Below are 20,836 nucleotides of genomic sequence, written 5' to 3'. Positions count from 1 at the left end.
TGTAATATCACCGTAAATGCTTAGGAAAAAATCGCAGCATAGTGAACAGTTTTTATCCCAGAGCCATCTCTTAACTTGACTTATCTCATCCTTGAACTCGACATACTTTCACCCAAACGTTAAGCAAAACAAATTTTGGAACTTGTGGCATAAATGTGCTGAATATTTCTAAGGGTAAAACTTAAAAAGCAATATTTTAAGTAGTTATTCAATGAATGTTGCTTTTAATTCCATTATGTATATTGTTGCACAGGAATAAAATGACATTACTTATAATACTTGGAGTTTTTGAAAATACTTTTTTAAAATCATTTCCTAGTTGACTACTCTCTGTTTTTTTATGCTTTTTTTTGTCCTGTGATGATCATAAGTTTATATTTTTCTAATTTCTTCTTGACTTTTTGCACTTTCAGGAACAGTTGTTACACTGTAACAACTCATCAGCTGATAAAAAAAACCCATTCACTCATTTGTTTATTCAGGCACTCCTTTGCTGTCCAAGTTCAGGATAGGATTGGAAATACGCAGTAGCCACGTGTCTCATTGTTTAACATGTACTGATCTAAAGAAGCAGAAGAAAAAAAAGAGCAATTGTCTCATCTATTGATGCAGTGTATCAGTGTCTCAGTATACATTTTACTGTGGGCTATTTGTTGCTGTTCTAAAGAAACAATGCAGTACATCCACAAGTTTGCTGCACTGCCGCAGGAGAATGAAAAATAAGTATACGCACTCATTCCATTCACTGAATGAGCTTATTTCCACTGAAAGAACTCAACATGAAGAACACTGAAATAAAATTACAAAACACCATAACATATAAGCACTAAGTAGCAAGTATGTATAGGATACCTAAATGGTGACAATGCACAAGAAAGAAAGAAATCTCATTATGTAATATAAGAAAGGCTTGTTGATAAATGAGTGTAGATTGCTTTGTGATTTTACAAAATTTACAAAATTTTAGTGAGGTTAAAATGTCATATTTCAAAGAGCAAAAGCAGTAAATTGATAATCTGGATGAGTGTTTCCTTTCCAAACTCTTACACCTAGACCAAAATTAGATCTGTTATATTTCAAATAGGTTATATTTGACAGATATGAGCATTTCAGACTGAAATTAGATTCTGTTTTGAGGAAGTGACAGCTGTTCTGTAATCATTAATTAGCTGATGTGTGTGCAGTTCAACATTCCGACATTTTTCTTAACAACTGAATGCAGCACGAGGCCTTGCCCAAACAAAGTTTTTCAGCGGAAATGACGCACCGCTCATGTGGGTTTCAGAGTCTGCTGAAAGTCGTTTTTTCTTTTTTTTCCCAAATTTCTCTTCTTTTATTTGGCGAGAAGTTCAAGTCATTCTTTCCATGCTGCTCAGTCGGGGAACTTAACCATTAAACCACTCCTGTCTGGGTAACTCAGGATTGTTTTGATTTTTTAAAAATAATAATAATGAAGCAGAGCAACTAGAAGCCACGTTGTAGCATGATGAATTTTAAAGAAAGCTCGATTTTCTCTACTTCTAATGCTCATACATAATCCACCCTGCCCGGGGGGACTGGCCGCGAATCACTGGTTTAAACACTGCACATGGGATTAATTTATGCGTTCACATTTAATGTCCCATTTTGTTTTTACTTACTATAGTATTATCATAACGGGTATACCCCTTACAATGGTGGTCAGACAAACACGAAAAGTAAAGCATCAACCGTCACCACGCTATCATTAAACCACCTTAAACGTTGTTTTCACTACTTTTAATTACCATAACGAAGTCTACCAGAACTACAGTTCATAAGATTAAAGCAAATGTGGCCTAGAGGCTTTAGAGTGTTACTTAAACTTTCAAACCGTCTCTACTGAAAAGCCCACAAACCGCAACTTAATTTCTTTACAAGCACGCCGCCACAGACAGAGCGAGATCTTACCATGATTACAGTGCTTCTCGTGGCTCTATGGGGAACAAACCGGTCAAAGGTAGCCCCCTGGAATAGCCCTCATAAATGAAGTCTTTCAGCGTGCTGTGCCGCTTCTCTCAGGTAACTCTAACCTCCTCAGACATGCCACTCTGCAGCGGACTAACTAATAAATATTCAGTGCAAGCTTAACAGAAAAGAATTTCAAGGCTAACTTTTGCAGTACGCCAGATGCAATTGAGTCTGCAACTTTTGAAGTGTTATTTTTTTCCCATGGTAAGAAGGGGAAGGACGCAGCTGGAATCTGCCCCAGCTAGGTAACACCCCGAGGCTTTGAGCACCATGCCACAACAGCTATGTCACTGCGTTGTGTAACGGCTGTGTATTAGGCTGCATGCTGTGAGATAGGCTCCCCTAAAAGACCCGTCTGTGGGGTTTTATCTGCTTTAGGAAATACCAGCATGTTCACATCCACTAGGTGGTTTGCACTACCTTATTCTTTCCCTTTCTTTTGCAGAACCTTTGTGTTACTGTAGACCCTAGCTTTAAAACCAGTGCTAGTCCTTGCATGCCGGACCCTTTTATCTACACATAACAAGCTCTGTGTACACACGACACATCAAAAGGCATGCATGGCATTAATAAATACATGCAAATGCATTCCTCCTCTTGGGTTGTCTGTTTCCCATGACTTATTCATGGGCCACAGAAACTGAAACCTGCCTCATTCTACAGCCTATAAAAAATTTACACCTAGCCTCACCTTGTTACTTGTTCCTTTTACCAATAACAAAACAAATAGGGGAACTTGCCCAATGTAAATGATTTACCAGTGCATTATAATTCAATATCTAGAGAAAAAAGAAAGAATAAAAAGTTGAAACTTTAAATGTAATAGAATGCAGTGAGACAAACTGTGGTCTTTCACATGCTTAGCTGAAACCTGCTTAACAGTTTTGGAATTTGCAAATTCCAGTTTGTTAATATACAAAAAAGCTCTCGATGTGTAGCAGGTCTGGGCACATCACCGTAGTCTCTGAACCCTCTTACTATGGAGCGACATTCTGCATGTTGTAATACATGCAGAATGTGGTTTGGCATTGCCTTGCACAAATAATGAAGGCCTACCCTGAGAAAATGCTGTGTGGCTGGCAGCTTTATGCTACTCCTTCACAGATGTGCAAGTCAGTGAACAGTGTGCAGTGTACTAATGAACCCCCGTACTCTCTACAGATGCTGTTTTTTTGTACTCACTCCTCTGATAACAAGCTGGATAGTCTCTCTCCTTTTTAGCCTAGAAGACATCCATCTGTTCTACAGAGAATTTAAAATTTTGATTTGTTAGACTAGAAACCTGTTTCCCACTTTGCCTCAGTCCCCCTCAAATAAGCTTGGAACCAATAAATGTGGCAGCATATCTGAATCTTGTTTATGTTTGTTTTGTTCTTTCCATTTTAAATGTTTAAAGTCACATTTCTCAATGCAGTGATCCTGAATCCATGCAGTGATTAACAGTGCTGGGAGTGCTGCTTGAGGACTGGCAGATGACCATCCAAATAAGGTTTTTGGCAGAGTCCCAGGAATTCTGTGGCCTATTAAATATTTTGAAATTACGGTAGATGAAGAAATTTGCAGTTTCTCTGTGTGTATGTGTGTCTTTAAAATTATGGATCCTTTCCAGTCAGTTGCTGCCCCTGTTCCAATGTTTTTGCAAGTTTGAACTTGTATCTAATTAAACATTAGCATAAGTTTTAACATTCTATATGTTCTAAAAAATGTTTAAATCAGTATTTTCTGATTATCATTTGTGCAAAATTCTAAGATTATTTGAAATATGTGTATACTCTTTGAATCTTTAAATATAAATTGTACTTTATATGAAGCTTAAGCATAAATTCAATGAGGAATCACTCATCTGCCTGCTTTCCCGGGTGCTAGTCTGCCTTTCTGTTCTCTACATCACTACTGCTTTCCCACCCTGTCGATCTCAATACTGTCATTATTATTCTCATCCAATCATTTTCTTGCTCGCCTCCTTTGGGCCAATCATCCTCCACTTTGTGTAGTTTAAATCTGTGCCATCTGTCATTCTCTCTCATATGTGCAACCCACCTCCTCCCCATCTCCACCTCACGGACACCTTAGTCAGACCTTCACTCGAGCCTTAGTCTTCACCTTTACCAACACCAGTATCTAGACTCCAGGGGGTCCTATCCTAATTCCCATCACCGCTGGGATTTCTTTCTGCCATGGTGGGTCTAATCAACAAATACATCAATTTCTCTGTCTCAATAAATCGTGTTCAAATTCTTACAAGTGATCTCTTCTTATCAAACTAGGATTGGGATGACGATGGGTAACTAAACTACATTTGTCTATGCAATTCAGCATCAAAATATGAAAAAAAGTCCACTCAGCAAAATTCACGCTAAAGGGAGTGCAGGTCCAGTTTTTCCAGTCTGGAGCTGATTAAACAAATAACACATGGAAAAAATAGAAAACCTTTTAGAAGCCATGACATAAAAAAGAGAAAAAGAAAACCACCGTTCCATGTCTCTTTAGTAGTGCTGACTCCTCTAATTGACCCATATTGCGAGGATTAGTTTAAGAGCTTGTTATAAAGTGACAATACAAATGCTTGGTGGGATGATTGAATTTTCCTGGTGAGTCACACATTCTGTTTTACTTGGCAATTTGGCTAGAAGTGTTATGTGGTCTAACAAGACATTCTATGCATTTTCAGACAGAGGAACAGCAATGAGCAGATTTACAGTGTGCGCCAAGAATTATTTCAGTCCTGCCCTTTGTGTCATACAGTTGCAGACATGTTTACCTAGCAGCCGCTTGCTACAAACAGCCTCCTTTTGTTGGAGTGAGCAGCTCCACTGTAGGCACGTGCATAAAGCTGCTTTGTTGAGGGAAAAGAAAGAGTTACTCATTCTTTGTATCCACCCACATTTCCTTTGGAAAAGAATTTGAATTGTCAAGCTTCTGGAGCCAAGCTGACAGTCTTCGTTTAGGAAAAAGACAGTATTAGATTCAATGTAACCATGGAAGACTCAGTTCTTACACTCATTCCCATGTCTTATGTCTCAATTTGTTGGTTTCTTTTTGTGGCCTCTAAATGTAGAATAACTGTTTAGAGTGACTTCAGGGGTCAAGATGACACACACCTCAACTCTAATGTATGTTTGGCAAACAATAAGAGGCTTATTTAAAAGCACACAGTAGGCTAAAGAAACACGATTAATTCTGATGGGTCTTCTTAGGAATAGTAATTATGGGGTTTAACCAGAATTTTCTAAATGCTGCTCAACCATTCCTTGCATTGCAGAGAGTGAAAGAGAGACTGTAAAACTTTGCCCTTACTCATTGGCTCATTGAAACACGAGATATGTTGCACGTCTTGTTTTTGTGTACGCAAATGTATAATTAGCATTTGACTGGCACTTCTTTTCAACACCCACCAAATCCAGAGAAATTTCTGTGTCAATAAAACACAGCAATGTTTGCTTTTCTTCAGCCATGCCTGTCCCTCCCTGCCATTCCTCCGTTGCTACTCATTGCTGGGCAGACATTGCAAACCGCCAACTTTCAACCAGCATGCCTACAGAGACCGCCTTGGGGGTACTTAGGAAAAATAACAGATTTCAGACTTGATGTAACTCCATTGCTCCATCCACTGGTTGTTGATGCGAGCTGCACCCATGCAGGGTGAGCCCCAGAGACTGCAGGAAAGATATACAGTCTATACAGTTTGCACACACGCCCTAGGCTAACTGCTGAGGCTTGTGGATCCTGCACGCATTATTCTAAAGTCACATAAGTTTGATAATTTAGGTTGTAGCAGATCATATGAAATTACTAATTAGCTAGAGGGGTTTCACATGCATACTCTTTAAGTATATATGCAATTAGTTAAAATGAACATATTGCTTTTCTATCTGATTGATTTTGCTGGCAGATAGTTTGCTGGCCTTCTTGTGTTTGAGAGTGCCTAGTGGATGCTCAGCTGACTGAACACCCCCTCAGTTATAAGATAAAAAACACGCTGATTCACTGCTGCTCTGTCTGTTACTGCCAAGCCATTCTCTCGTATCAGCAATGATATCTATGTGATTTTAAGCTTGAAGTCTTGCCATTCAAAAATGTTTACTGAGATGAAAACAATGAATATATAATTTCTGAAGTGCCACAGATGTTTTCACAATACAATATAGTGTTTTTATAAAGCATATATTGAGTTCATTCTTCACTCTCTGAAATATTAACCCCCTCGTTCCCACGTCCTTGGAGCCAAGTTTCTTCTGATTTGCTGTCCCTGCACTCCAACGGAACTGTGTGCCTGAGATCGCAGTGTCAGGGATATTTGCTTTCTGTGATGAGGATTCATGAGTAGGAAAAGCCACTAGAAATAAAAAAGGGTGTTGCAAAACCAGTGTGAAGCCTGAGCTTCTGGTTCACAGAGAATACGTGCAACTCTGCTGGATAAGAATGTCCACCATTGTATAGGGATGAAATAAATTAAGGAAAAGCAAGGAAAAGGTCCTGTTAAGGTTAACTTAGTTTGAAGTTTGCATTACATAACCAATATGAACATGCTTTCTACCTACACAGTTCTTGACTGTCTGACCTCAGCTGCTCCTAATTACAGAGTTTACTGCCTCCTGATTGAGCTACAAACTCCCTAAAAGAGTTCTTAATATCTACAGAACAGCACTTTGGCTTACTGATTTTAATGCTTAACAAACCTGGCATGCACTGCTGTCAGTGCAATGAAAGGGGAAAAGATGCAGGAATATTTTTGGTACATGTGATATTTTGCACTTAGTAATTTTAAAAAAAGAGGAATATGAAAAAAAATCTGTCAAAGCTTGCTTGAAGCCACGTGACGTTTCTAACTTACTAACACTATTCATTGCCCATAAAAGCTACCCTGATGTTTTATTATTTGGAAAAATAATTAATGATTTCTTATGAAATAGAGTGATAATGCACTTAAATTAAATAAATAATATAGTGTTCCCTCTGGTGATTTTAGCCCAGAGAAAAATAATATTGGATAAATGTTACACGCCTTACTTGCAACAAGCTCCGGGCAAACAAACCACATTTTGTGAGCCTGGTCTCGACCGCCTGCCTTTCAAGAAATATGAGAAATGTCAGTCGAGGTCAGAGGTCTTTATTTTTACATTAATTTTCACTGGTAAGAATTAATGGGCTGTTTGTCAAAACCTAAGAGGCTGCTTCAGTGAAGTCAGTGTCCCATTAATGCTGATGAACTCTCGAGCATTCTCAGCACATCCTTCCATCAGACAAATGTATGTAACTCATGCAGTCCCCGTTAAGTAATAATGATAACTAGCAATGTTCCTTTGCATAATTATCACCTGATATTGTTCAAAACAATTTTAATTTGATTTAGCTGGGGGAGATATTTCTACATGAATAAAGACAAGGAGGGGTGCAGCATTTAGGCTTTTATGCATGAGCTCTTCTGTTAAAATGTCCCCAAACACAAGGATAATGACGGTATAGATTTTCTTTTCACAGCTGTGATCCGGATCAAACGTTACTTTTTAGGGCGATTCTGGTTTCTGCCAACTGCTCTGTAGTTATCCTCTGTATTCGTTACGTAAATGTTAATGCGATGAACCGCAGAGCCATAATCCTCTTTTGCTTTGTCACCGCAGGTGAAAGCAGTCACATCTCTTGTACTCGTAGACATTTGAGTCCCTGAAAGATATGAAGGCGAGAGTCAGTCCAAACACAACATTCAGAAAAATACTGCACCACTCCAAACGCGAGTTAATTTCAAAAACATTTAAGTTTTATTAGAACAGTTAACATTCACCTTCAGTAAGTTTAATAGATTTTCCGACTACAAAAGCGCAGTGTATTTTCTCCTGCGAGTCCCTATTCTGATATATTTGATTTTGTACTACTAATTATACCTTTTGCTACACAGAATTACACTTCACCTTTTCTAAACACTTAATCTTAGGACAAAACTTGATTAATTCACAGTTTTTAAATTTGTTGGTAGACCAGCTGGCATTTATTTCGTTTTTAAAAGATAATGCCCAGCGTTCAAAATTCTACAAGGAAAACGACACAGCAATAACAACATGATGAATTCTACAGAACTACAAAAAAAAAAAATCTCCCTTGTGAACCTGGCACTCTTCCATTTTTATCTGTTCCTGTGTGAAAATGTCATCTCATCCAGGTACAGCACAGCTGCGTCCATTTCCAGAGCCTATACTCAAAATAACAGGTATCTCGCCTGAGGCAATTTCAACTTCAGGAAGAATTATCATCTTATAACTTTGAGTTGCACTGAATATTGATCTGTCAGCTAGGTTTTGTGCCCTCTTGGTTGTTGGCTGTAAAAAAAACACAACAAAACTTCATACACAGAAGCTTAGTGATGAGTATATTTCTCATTGTCAGTTCATAAATGACCCTTTGAAAAAGCAAATGGTGTTACGGTATCACTATAACCATGCTTATCTGCAGGACGAGCCTTAGTGGATGTCAAAGTGAGCATCGTGACATTTAGACTGACGCTCTAGTATGACTGAGGGCTCATATAGCAGATCATCCTCTCCAAGAGTTGAACTGTGATCCAAGTTGACAAAGTTAGGGATGTTGAAGTGAGAAAGAAAGGTGCACTCTCTGTCTGTCTTGCTCTGTTCTATTAGTCCAGTAAGCTGTTGGTGGACCCCAGCCTCCTCAATGTCTTCTTCCATCTCGTCCATCCCAGAGGAGCTGACACCTCTGTTCCGGTTGAAGGTTCCCTGCTCGGCTCGGGCCCCGGTGTGCTTTCCAGCTCTCTTTTCTTCTACTTTTTGCTTCCCGTGACCCTTGTCTTCCTCATTGATGTAGAAATTAAAATATGAACGGGATCCTGCTAGCAACGGACGTGAGAAGGCTTTGTCGTTTTCATCCTGGTGACCATCAATGTCTACCAGACAGCTTCCCGGTCGATGACGCTTTTCAGCCGAGTCTGGGTTACTGTTATGAAACAAAGAAAGATGAGAGTGAGATTACAGCAGGAGAAGGCTTTAACAATATGAGGCGCTTTTTTTGGTCATTTTTGTCCTGAATGTAACATTAGTTCAATAGAAAAAATTAAGGATTTTTTTGTTCTCCATTGCTTTTTTGCTTCTGTGTCTGGAAATGGATTCTTAAAATCACCCATGCTGAAAAAGGAACAGGGTTGAGCAGGGGTAACTACTTACTCCGCCTTGGTTTAACCACACAGCAAATCCATCATGTCCAAATTAACACTGTCGGATTTGATTTCAACACTATTAAAGTGTCTATATGGGTCCACACCAGAGAGTGTTAATTTAACTCTTTTTGGAGAGTTGGTACGTTAACTCTGATTTAGTGTTAAACACCAAATCTGTCTGGAGTTGATAATTTAACACTTGGTGTTAAGAGTTTATATATTAACTCTCAAAGAGTATTTTAGTTTAACTACGTAAGAGTTATCTTCTAATTCATTCTAAAAAGCGGGAATTTTACTGTTCTGAACTTCTAGAAATTTCTTTTGGAAATAAACATTTACTAAAAAGATGCAATGGTTTTTGAAAAACATTTATTCTGAACTGTGCACCACAATTTCAAAACATTTTCTGAAAGATGTAACAGTGTACATGTTCTCACTTTCATTAGAATTTTGTTTATCAAAAGGTCTGACATGGTAAATGCAAATAACAGCATTCTCATCACTTATTTCTTCAATACAATATGCATGTCCTTCATTCATCCCTTTGTGGAACTTCAGCGCACTTCTGCTCTCCCCCATATTCCATCTTCACAAGCATATCCTGTGCGGAGATCGAATAAAAATTAGTTGACACTAATTAATGGCACAAATAATCCAGTAAACAATTGCAGCACAGTAAAAAAAAAAAAAAAAAAAAGGAATCCTCTTTGAGCCATTACTTGTGTAAAGTATTTTCCCAAAAGACAAGGACGCAGGCAACAGGTAATACTGAACTAAATGTAAAACCTCAACCTTTTTCATTTTTACCTAAACCGTGTGCACAAAACTCTGGAGGGATCTATGCTAACGTAGAATCCAGTCAGGACGTCTGCTACTGCTGTTTGCTCGGTTTTTTATTTTTTTTTATGGGCGATCGTTTTCAGGCTTCAAGTAGCACCATTATACCAACATTTCACATTCTAGACATTGTTTTAGGTGTATTTGACCAAAGGTTTGACTGAAAATTCACATGCAAGCTTTTTTTCAAGGCTGCGGTATTTGCCCGCAAACAATACCTTTCAGCTAGCTAAAACAGAATATTATGCTATCACCGAGCAACATGGCTAATGCCTTTCACACAGCTTTGTCTCAACTCCAAAGAGCCACAGAAGTAAAAGCTAATAACAATTGAAACAATCTTTGAAAAAGTGACTTACCAAGCATGGCAAACAACTCAAATATGTAGAGCAAAATGTTCTGAAACGGCTTCACTTCAGCTTCGATTGGAGCCGTGCTGGGGGCGGAGTCTGTGAATTTACTCTGTTGGTGTCATAGCCCCTGTAGGAGTTCAGAGTTAAGAGGTCAAGAGTTAATGTTTCCATTGTAACACCTCCAGATTTGACAGAGAAACACTCATTTTTAACACTCGATTTTAACTACTATCATTTTACACCTCAGAGTTACATTAAAAGAATGTGACTCTGCTTAGAGTAAAATTAACTCTACTTTTGCAAGGAGACTATTAACACCAAAAAAGTTAACACTTTTGAATTTGCTGTGCACAGAGCTGTATTCAGTCTGACATTATATAAGTGACTTCTCACCAATTTCCAGTTCTGGTTATTATTTTGAAATGGAAAATGTGCCTTTGACAATACGAAGCTCAGCGCCAGTTCAAATATCTTTTGTAAAAAGCACAATATAAAATCAGTAAAGAGGCAGTTGAAAAATTACAGGCAAAACATGAACCCTAGACTTATTCACATAATGGTTTGTATTCATTCTGTATTTTTCTTAAGGCTAACTGTTCCCATCCAAACGACACAAGAGGTGACGGATGAGTATGAAAGTGATGTGAATAATATGCTACGGTTTTTCCAGTCATCACATTGTGAAGTAGTTAAACACGTTTTGGAGATTTTGGAACAAAGTGTATAACAAAACACTCCACCACCATCACGGATGGATGATCCGTTGTGGGCCATCCCTGCAGCAGCATTCTCAAAACTAGAGGAATCATTGTCAATGAGCGATGAATTGATGGTGACCAATCGCTTTAAGTTAATTTACATTGGCCTTTTTTTATTTGTCACTCATCTATATATGTATTCAACATGACATAATTATATTACAATGTCTTACAACATACAGTAATGTGCAAAATGCCCAGTAATCTCTCATTTCTTTATATTTTGCTTTGAAAGAGACAGACCTTCTTGTAATTTTTCTAAAGTGCTCTTGAGCTATAGCTCTCTGGGCTTTCTGAAGGTCTTTGATTCAGAAAGCCTGGAGCGCTATAGCTCAAGAGCACTTTTTAATTTCTTTGGATATTAGCTGTTTTTCCAGTCATTTTCAGGCCGGTCCTTGTACCTGAGGATTTCTGTTTTTTTGTTCAGCTACTTAAAACTGACCTATGATTCATTGAAGCATTAGAAGGACCTAAATCAAGACATGTGCCAGTGTTGACATACAGTTTAGCAAAGAATCTATTTTAAATTGTACCTTTAGGCAAATTGTTATTAGCAGCCTGTCACAAACACACAACATGTGTTCCCATTTCTTTAGTTACATTTTCAAAAATGCCAAAGATAAAGGCTTTTTCACCAATAAGGTAAATCCAAATGAGCTGTTAGCAGAAAACTAGGCATGTCTTAGCATGGTTTGCAGTGTGACCCTAAAACATGGAGAAGAAACTGGACAAGTGGAGGACAAAAGAAGAAGTGGGAAGCCTAAAAAACAATTTACAGCAGATGAACACTATCTGATGGTCATAGTCTTAAAAAATAGGAAAGAAATCTGGCAAAGAACTGAGACAGGGGCCGAGTGATACATCTAACCTGATCCATTTACTATTAATTGAAGCCTCATTTGACATGGTCTCTGTGGAAGGGTGGCTGTCGAGAAGCCACCCTTTCATTGGGAAACAAGGAGGAAATGCTAAAGTATTCCAAATTACACATGAACTGGGCTGAAAATAAATGGCAACAAGTCTTATGGACTGCTGGACTTCAATGTTATTAAAACAGTGTAGGATCATCTTGAGAAAGAATGGTGCAAAAGGCACCAAGCATCCAAAGAAAGGCTTTGGGATGCCCTTCAAGGAGCCCAGAGAGCTATTCCTGCAGACTGCTTAAATAAATGACCACAAAGCTTGCTTAGGAGAGTTCAGGCTGTGGTGAAGAATTAAGGTGGACATACCAACAAAATGACTTTCAAGCTCATTAGAATTGTACAGACACTGTTTCTGCATTACAAACTGTATTTATTTCGCACATGTTTCAAAAATGTTTACACTATTTCCAGTTTTTCTAGAAAACTAATAAATAATGTGGGGGTAGCTCAAGACTTTTGCACAGTCTACTGTCAGAACAGCATCCCTGAAACTCATCAGCTCACTCTTAAACAGCCACCTAGATGAGAAGTGCTAAGTGCTTATTTCCTTGAGCTCTCCACGGTGCTTTAAATGTCCTTGTAGGGGGAAATGTGAAAGTGGAAATAAACATGGGCTCCAGCCTGCTATTATACCCACTCTTGATGTGGCGCTCCTGTCTTTGTGAGCAGAGTGAGAACAAAGAACATGAAAATCACGAACACAGCAAGTCCAACCCAAAAGCCGATGACGATGGAGTCTGAAAGGTCAGAGAAGGAAGAATCTTATTAGTACAATTAATGACTACATTAATCTCTGCTCTTCTCATTTTCTGTGTGTGACTTTTATTCTCAACTGGAAGCCTCACTCTGAGGACAGAATTCTTAATTGTGTTGTAAAGAGTGAAATTTCGTTCGTCTAACATTTGATTAAAGTAACCGAATTGTTTGGCATTACAATTTGGTCTCATTAATTGGCTTGACTATTAGGCTTCCACTGGAGTATAAAACGGCACTACAGGTGCTCCACGAACTAAATCTGCTACACAATGTTGCTGAGAAACAGACAGCGTTCAGCTAAAGCAATAATGCAAGGAGTAAGGGGGACCAAAGGGTGATGAATCATTTAATTAAAAGTGCGCTGGAAGGCATACACATAGGCTACACATAACACAGCCATAGACATAAACACTGCACAATTTAGAAGGAGATCAGAAACAATGGGAAACGTCTTAGTAATGTGTTTGGCTTACATCTGTGCGCTTTGAGTCCCTCGAACGACACGGGCTCTTCGTCCTCATAATATTCATACTGCCACACGTAGTCACTGCGACGTGCGCTTGTTTGGCTCCGGTTGTGGAAGTCGGACATTTCAACCTAATTTTTTTTTTCGTGATATAACAGTAGAAGACAAATCAAATCAATCCAGTCAGAACGCCATATGAGTGAGACGCTATAGTATCCAAAACGTTTGCAAACAGGCAATCTCCAGGAATGTTAGATCTTTCTACTGTTGTTGAAAATAAATTCAAAGGCTGGACATTTGGGGAATCCCCCGAACAACTCCTTGAACGTTATTTCCGTTAATAACGTAATTACAAAGCGACCAAAATTTGGAAAAAGAGTACAAAAATTCACCGCGTTACCGTTACGCAAAAACTCTATCCATCCTCGTGTGAGTCCAGTAAGCGAAGCAACAGCCTTTTGGGGAGCTTCTCAGTGCGCATCACCCTTACCCAACAGTCTCTGTACTAGTGTCTCACTTACTCCCGGAGATAAAGAGACTACGCTGCAAGATGCTCGTGTCCTCGAACCCATGCCAAGGCATTTGCAGTAGGTTGACTAAATGTACTGAAGACACGTACAACACTGCCGACTGAAATTCTTCTGTGTACGTCGATCCAGTAGGATTGACCGTTTGGATAAATTAATTTATGTATTTATTTTAAACCAAAGTTGTGTATTTAGATAGATACTGCAAAACGGGTGCACATTTCCCTTAGCCTAAACGTGACAAACCAGAGTCATTATATAAAGTATAATTGATGGTTTGGAGGAGAATAATAATTTACGGTGTTATGAATTGAATAAAGTACGAAGTAGATTTACAATGTAAGCCCAACGCAGCTAAATAGCCTGGTAATACTATAATGATCCATCATAACATTTTGGAATAGGACAAAATTTGTCTAATGAGACAAAAGGTAATTACATGTTAATGCTCATCTGGAATGATTCATTAGGGGTCAGTGTGTGGGCTCACAAACACGAGGAACTAAAATAAGCTGTTATTACAATGTAGAATTTAATTATGCTGGCTAGATATTAATTTTATTCAGTTCCCTGATTTGTTCTTGTCTTTTCGCTCAGTAATTATACCAAAGTGCCAATTTTCAATATGCTTCACAATTATGTACTTTGGCATGCCCACATTGCAGTACAGTGTTTTAAAAGTTATTCAAGAATTGAATTGATTGATTTTTCTCAAAAGAAAATCATTAAAGGCGTTCATTGGAAATAGTCCAAATCAAACTGTGATGCCAATTTCAAAGTTTAAAACAGGCAGAACAGATAAAATATGCTGCATCTATATCTATCTATATCTATATATATATATATATATATATATATATATGCACGGTATGTACCGGTGGTACATACCGTGCAGGGGCCTGTCCTTTCATGATGGTTCCTCGTCTCCCTCCTCTTTCATGGGTTTCTGCTGCCTGAGGTATTCACTGAGCACTCGGTCAGTTGGGGCCATCTTCCCAATATTCCCTTCCCCAAGAAGGGAATATATATAAAAAAAAAAAAAAACACCCAGCACGCCCCTGCGGGCGGTTTATCCTTCAAGCTCGGGTCCTCTACCAGAGGCCTGGGAGCTTGAGGGTCCTGCGCAGTATCTTAGCTGTTCCCAGGACTGCGCTCTTCTGGACTGAGATCTCCGATGTTGTTCCTGGGATCTGCTGGAGCCACTCGCCTAGCTTGGGAGTCACCGCACCTAGTGCTCCGATTACCACGCTCCGATTATATATATATATATATATATATATATATATATATATATATATATATATATATATATATTCCCTTCCCTTCTTGGGGAAGGGAATATTGGGAATATTGGGAAGATGGCCCCAACTGACCGAGTGCTCAGTGAATACCTCAGGCAGCAGAAACCCAAGAAAGAGGAGGGAGACGAGGAACCATCATGGAAGGACAGGCCCCTGCACGGTATGTACCACCGGCAGATAGAGGAGGTGGCTGATATCCAGAAATCCTACCAGTGGCTGGACAAAGCTGGACTGAAAGACAGCACAGAGGCACTAATCATGGCAGCACAAGAACAAGCTCTGAGCACAAGATCCATAGAGGCTGGGGTCTATCACACCAGGCAAGACCCCAGGTGCAGGCTGTGTAAAGATGCCCCAGAGACAATCCAGCACATAACAGCAGGGTGCAAGATGCTAGCAGGCAAGGCATACATGGAACGCCATAACCAAGTGGCCGGCATAGTGTACAGGAACATCTGTGCCGAGTATAACCTGGAAGTCCCGAGGTCAAAATGGGAGATGCCCCCAAGGGTGGTGGAGAATGACCGAGCTAAGATCCTGTGGGACTTCCAGATACAGACGGACAAAATGGTGGTGGCTAACCAACCGGACATAGTGGTGGTAGACAAACAGAAGAAGATGGCCGTAGTGATCGATGTAGCGGTTCCGAATGACAGCAATATCAGGAAGAAGGAACACGAGAAGCTGGAGAAATACCAAGGGCTCAGAGAAGAGCTCAAGAGGATGTGGAGGGTGAAGGTAACGGTGGTCCCCGTGGTAATCGGAGCACTAGGTGCGGTGACTCCCAAGCTAGGCGAGTGGCTCCAGCAGATCCCGGGAACAACATCGGAGATCTCTGTCCAGAAGAGCGCAGTCCTGGGAACAGCTAAGATACTGCGCAGGACCCTCAAGCTCCCAGGCCTCTGGTAGAGGACCCGAGTTTGAAGGATAAACCGCCCGCAGGGGCGTGCTGGGTGTTTTTTTATATATATATATATATATATATATATATATATATATATATATATATGCACCAGTGTAATTTGATCAGCCAGTATCTTTGCTGTACTTCAACATCATGTCTTAGTACTCAGAAATGGCTCTCATCTGTTTTGACCCATTATTGATAAAGTCCAAGATAAGTTTTATGAAAAATGTTAGCCAAGTTTATTAATCTCCCACCCACTGGGACTACTGATGGGATACACGATCCGACTTGCATCCATTTTAGTTTAATTAAGGGTTGTTGAACTGCTGAAAGACTGTGAACAGAGCCACCGTGATTAATGATTCAGAACCTAATTGTACCAAAGAAAATTTCAAAATGTTAGGATGTTACTTAGTGAGTTAAAAAATGTTTATTAAAACCCCGAAACGCAACCTCATGTAAATCCTTCTTTTCATCTTTAAATAAATCAGGCAACCTTCTTCATTAGTCCCACATTACTTTAATTTATGAAGTACCTCTTAAGCAGATGCACTTCAACCAGTTTATGTAAGCTTTCGTGCCCTCGTGGTCCACCAAAATGAATTGTTCACATTATGAAAATTACAATCACCAGAATGATCACAAATGCATATATATTAAAACCTTGGTGCCATTAGTGTTCTCAGTCTGCTTTACTCTGTTGAAAATTTTATGCCAGTGCAGGCCCAGGGTTTGAAGTATTTTCTCATTTCCAACAACCCAGCACTTTCAATTCATTCCAAAGTTAAATTCACTTCTATTTATATAGCACTAAATAACAACAACAGTCACCTCAAACCACTTTATATTGTAGGGTTAAGACCCTATAATATTAGAGAGAAACCCCAACAATCAGAGGACACACTATGAGCATGTACTTGGCGACAGTGGGAAGGGAAAAAAATCCCTTTTAATGGGAAGAAACATCTTGCAGAACCAGGCTCAGGGAGGGGCAGCCATCTGCCATGAGAGACAGTGAGGGGAAACTTAAGGGAGCAGAGCAGATAAGACAAGACACACATGGGAGAGGACCAGAGTTTAATTCATTTACTAATGATTTAATGTAATAGGGACAAAACAGGTGCAAAACAGGTAAGTAAAGAAGAAACATTCAGTTTTGTTTGGTTCAAAACTGAGTGCATAGTTTGCTCATTTACAGACTGTACACTGGGTTTTAGTGTCCTGATTAACAAAGACACACTTCCCAAGTATTAACGTGCCATTGTTTTCCCCCAGCACATACCAAGAGATCCTACAGAGTGACTGATGCCTCCAGTTACAGAGGGTGGGCCCTGAGTCTGCAGGCAAATGGTGGAGGTGTTAAGGAGTAATTTGCATATTTATAGATTTGTTTTACACTGAATGAGGGAAATGCTCTGAACTGAAAAACTACAAAAAAGAAACAAAATCTTGATGTCTGTTTTTGGTTGTGTTGTTTCAATTATTCCTCCCACCCCTCTGATTGTCTGTTTCAGTCTAATTTTTTTTTACCTCTTTCCTCAGTCCTTCATCTGCCTGTTTGGCTGCCCGAGTTCTTCACCACTGTGTTATTTTTTTAGACTTTACTCTTCATAACCGCAGAGTTGAATGTTTTCATGGTAACTCGAGAGTTTTAAACAGCTTTCTATTAAAACTCACCTTTGTTTTTGCTATAGCTGCTTGTCTGCCTCTATTGTGTTTGCAATCGGGTCGTCATTTGTGATGAACCTTAAACCATAACATAAATCAGTACCAAGGTTTTTAAAAGCCGTGTTCAGTGAAAAAGACACATCAAAGCTTAATGTCCACCGTTCTTTTCTTTTCGTCTTGTATTCATCTGTGGATCAATAATACATATTTCAGACAGTTTCTCAAAGCTTGCTTTGTTCTCCTTCAGCAACAATGGAAGATATTATGCTGTGGTGTTTTCACATGGAACATCTGAAGGGCTTTGATCAAAGGAAGTGTGTCCAGTGGTTGCTTGCAGTGCAATCGTTTAAGGACCTGTCAGTTAGTTTGATAGTGTGAACACTCATTGTACCACTGTCCGTCTGTCTGTCTGTCTGACTAACTGACTGACTGAGGAGCGTATGGAGCCTATACCAGCTGCCATTAGAGTGAGATGCAGGGAACACCATTATAGGTTGCCAGGATTAATAACACAGAGAGACAGACAACTATTCACCTTCACATTCAACATAAGGGCAATTTAGAATCACCAGTTAACCTAACCCCACTAAATGTAGGTCTTCGGACTGTGGGAGAAAGCCAGAGCAATTATAGCAGTCCTCGCTATAATTGCAGTGACAGTTTTACTGATGTGGTTGGATTTTTACCAAAACTATAGCCTATTAATATAATATTAATATAATAACAGCTGGTATTCAGAGACCAATCAGATTGGTATCCTGAGGTCAGATTTGTATATTGATTGGTTTAATGATGAGCTATTCAGTAATGACTACAATTAACCTGTAGTTAAAGATAGTGTTTAAAGGTAAAAGGTCTTGCTTTGAACGTTACACTTGATCTCCCCTAAAACGCCTGCAGTCCTCTGAGACATGTAAATGACCCTGTTCACTAGGTATGTGACTCATGACAGAAGATGCTGTAGGTAGGAGTGCTGTATGGTTTAAGGTTCAGCATTTTAAACATAAAATAAACTAGTAAAGCTAAAATATTCTAATCCATGATTAAAAATAAAATCTATTTAACCCTCTCAGGCTCAAATTAAACTTTTTGTTGCTAATGCACAACCAAGTCCTGCAGTGGTACTTCTGAGTAAAAAAAACTCATACAATATGTATGTGGGGTAATCAGGTTGTTAGTTTTTAACTGTTGCAAATCGGCAACGCCTGCCTTGAGAGGGTTAAAGAAATACAGTGTAAACACTGAAATGAAATGCATTTGTGTGTCCAGTGCTGTTGTGAGTGGATATATTTAGTTTGATGCTTTTGTTCCTCTGGACTTTTTCACAGCTACATTGCATTTACACATCATTACGTGAAATTGACAGCCAACAATGCATAATGTAAAAGTACACAGCAGACAGCATCAGTAGGCAGAACAAAACTACTGCTGCATTTATCACTTCTAATCACTTCAATTTCCTTCAGTTTGCCTAATAACATTTTAGTCACACTCTGCTGAAGCTTTAAAGCTACTACCACCCACTGCTTTGACTGCTCTGCAGCTGTCCATCCACAGAAATAGGAACACTGAAGACTCCTAAACAGATACTGTGAAATATTCATGGCTTTGTATCAGCATTGCCGCTACGTGCAATGCATAACTCTGCTACTGTTGCTAAGATGAATTCATGCCTTTCACTCACCAGCAGTGAGTTCTTATCCAGGCTCTTCGAGTTCAGCTCTTTCTCTCTTATCTTTAGTCACAATTTTTTTTTATTGCATCACACTGTCTGGGTTGATTCTCAGTTTCAAGCTCTGCAAGACTTGTGGCATTGACTAAGGCTGGGGTACCAACTGGAGATATAGGGGCATGCTTGTTGTACAAACACAAACCCGTTTTCAAACTCACACTTCTCATTAAGGTTGGTTAGGGACTCCAAAATCATCCTCAAAAATTCTCAGTTTCTCCTTTGTCATCCAAATTGTCTCTGATGAGGGGTATTTTTGAGTGCATCAGCTCCGATGGGTGAGTCTTTCTAAATCGTTATTGTAAGAGTTGTATTGCAAGAGTTTACCACAGCGAAGAGCAGAAAGACAAGCAGAGCACCTTCATCTTCACACTTGCCCAGTGATTTATCCTTGTTTTTTATTTTTCCATCTGTGATTGAGGGTCAGTAACTGAAATAATGATGACAGAAAAGAGAGAAAAGGGTAACACTAGCAAAACAGATAGACCACGAAAAAGGTTAAGATGATTCTAAATCTTTTAGCGCATTTAAAACACCGCAAACTGTAGATAAACAGACAATTTCATTTGCAAACACTTATTACCCCTGTGTTATCCCCTATTATCCCTAGTACTTTAATATAAAGCCACATAAGTACAGCCACACAGGAACAATCTCACTTTTTTTCCTTATAACATCTGAGGTTCTGATGCACAAATTTATTGCTTGTGATTGATTTTATTTTTATGTTTTCCCTCATATTTTTCTCTGAATCATGTCTTTTTACAGTACATTTTACCCCATCAGATGGTTTCCAAGGGAACACTCTGGACTTCAATTAAGTGGGGAAGTGGATCAGTTCGACCTTCTACATAGCCATTCTCAGAACATAGCCTAGAGCTCACAGAATACACATAACATTAGCGTGAGAATCTTAAATGATTTTCTAGCATTAGATTATTGGCTTGCAGGTGCAGGAAGCTACACGTGAAGCTACCGGATAGCTTTGATTAAACTGACACTGATCAGAGTTGTATGCAGCATGGCTTAGCATATAAAACTCCTCCTTGTAAATTCTTTATTAGTTTTCTCTGAATGGTGTATTTACTCAAGGACTGGTATGTAGCTGGAACCAACCCTACATAACATGTATTACACAATGTATACTCTATGTGGGGGCCGATTCCTCTATTTGGCTTAAAGGATCAAAGAACTTTAAATAGTCAACAAACCATGTAAGCTTGCTTTGCCCCTTTTTATTGACTCTAGAATAATAAATTACAGCTATTCTCATATCATCCAATTCTCCATCACAGTTTTGACAAAATAAATAAATAAATAAATAAATAAATAAATAAATAAACAATAAACAATAAACAATTTCACTCAGTACAACAAGCTTTTTTTGGTCAGAGCTCTGAACACATTCTTATCTCTTAAATACTTTTTCACAGTGATACACTTGTGTTGATAAATGC

The 20,836-nt window shown here is 39.0% G+C and overlaps 1 protein-coding gene and 1 long non-coding RNA gene across 2 annotated transcripts; both read right to left on the bottom strand.

Annotated features, from left to right (window-relative positions):
* Positions 1-7,725: 7,725 nt before the first annotated feature.
* Positions 7,726-13,839, bottom strand: LOC146692084 (melanocortin-2 receptor accessory protein 2A-like). Its single transcript, XM_085432027.1, has 4 exons — positions 13,648-13,839; positions 13,255-13,378; positions 12,663-12,762; positions 7,726-8,934 (listed from the first exon to the last, which is right to left on the bottom strand). The coding sequence occupies exons 2-4, from the start codon at positions 13,370-13,372 to the stop codon at positions 8,445-8,447; spliced, it is 708 nt and encodes a 235-aa protein (XP_085288153.1). The 5' UTR covers positions 13,373-13,378; positions 13,648-13,839; the 3' UTR covers positions 7,726-8,444.
* On the bottom strand, positions 9,507-10,563 carry LOC146692085 (uncharacterized). The gene is made up of 2 exons (XR_014915129.1): positions 10,351-10,563; positions 9,507-9,755 (listed from the first exon to the last, which is right to left on the bottom strand). It is a non-coding gene; the product is annotated as an uncharacterized LOC146692085 (long non-coding RNA).
* Positions 13,840-20,836: the final 6,997 nt, after the last annotated feature.

This window comes from Copadichromis virginalis, linkage group LG15 (genome assembly GCF_057382275.1).
Source record: "Copadichromis virginalis isolate Kocher_CV1m ecotype Utaka linkage group LG15, C_Virginalis_male_GT1.1, whole genome shotgun sequence".
In the NCBI taxonomy this organism is placed as follows: Eukaryota; Metazoa; Chordata; class Actinopteri; order Cichliformes; family Cichlidae; genus Copadichromis; species Copadichromis virginalis.
The sequence above is the reverse complement of the archived record's forward strand: the minus strand, read 5'-3'. Positions and strand labels throughout refer to the sequence as shown.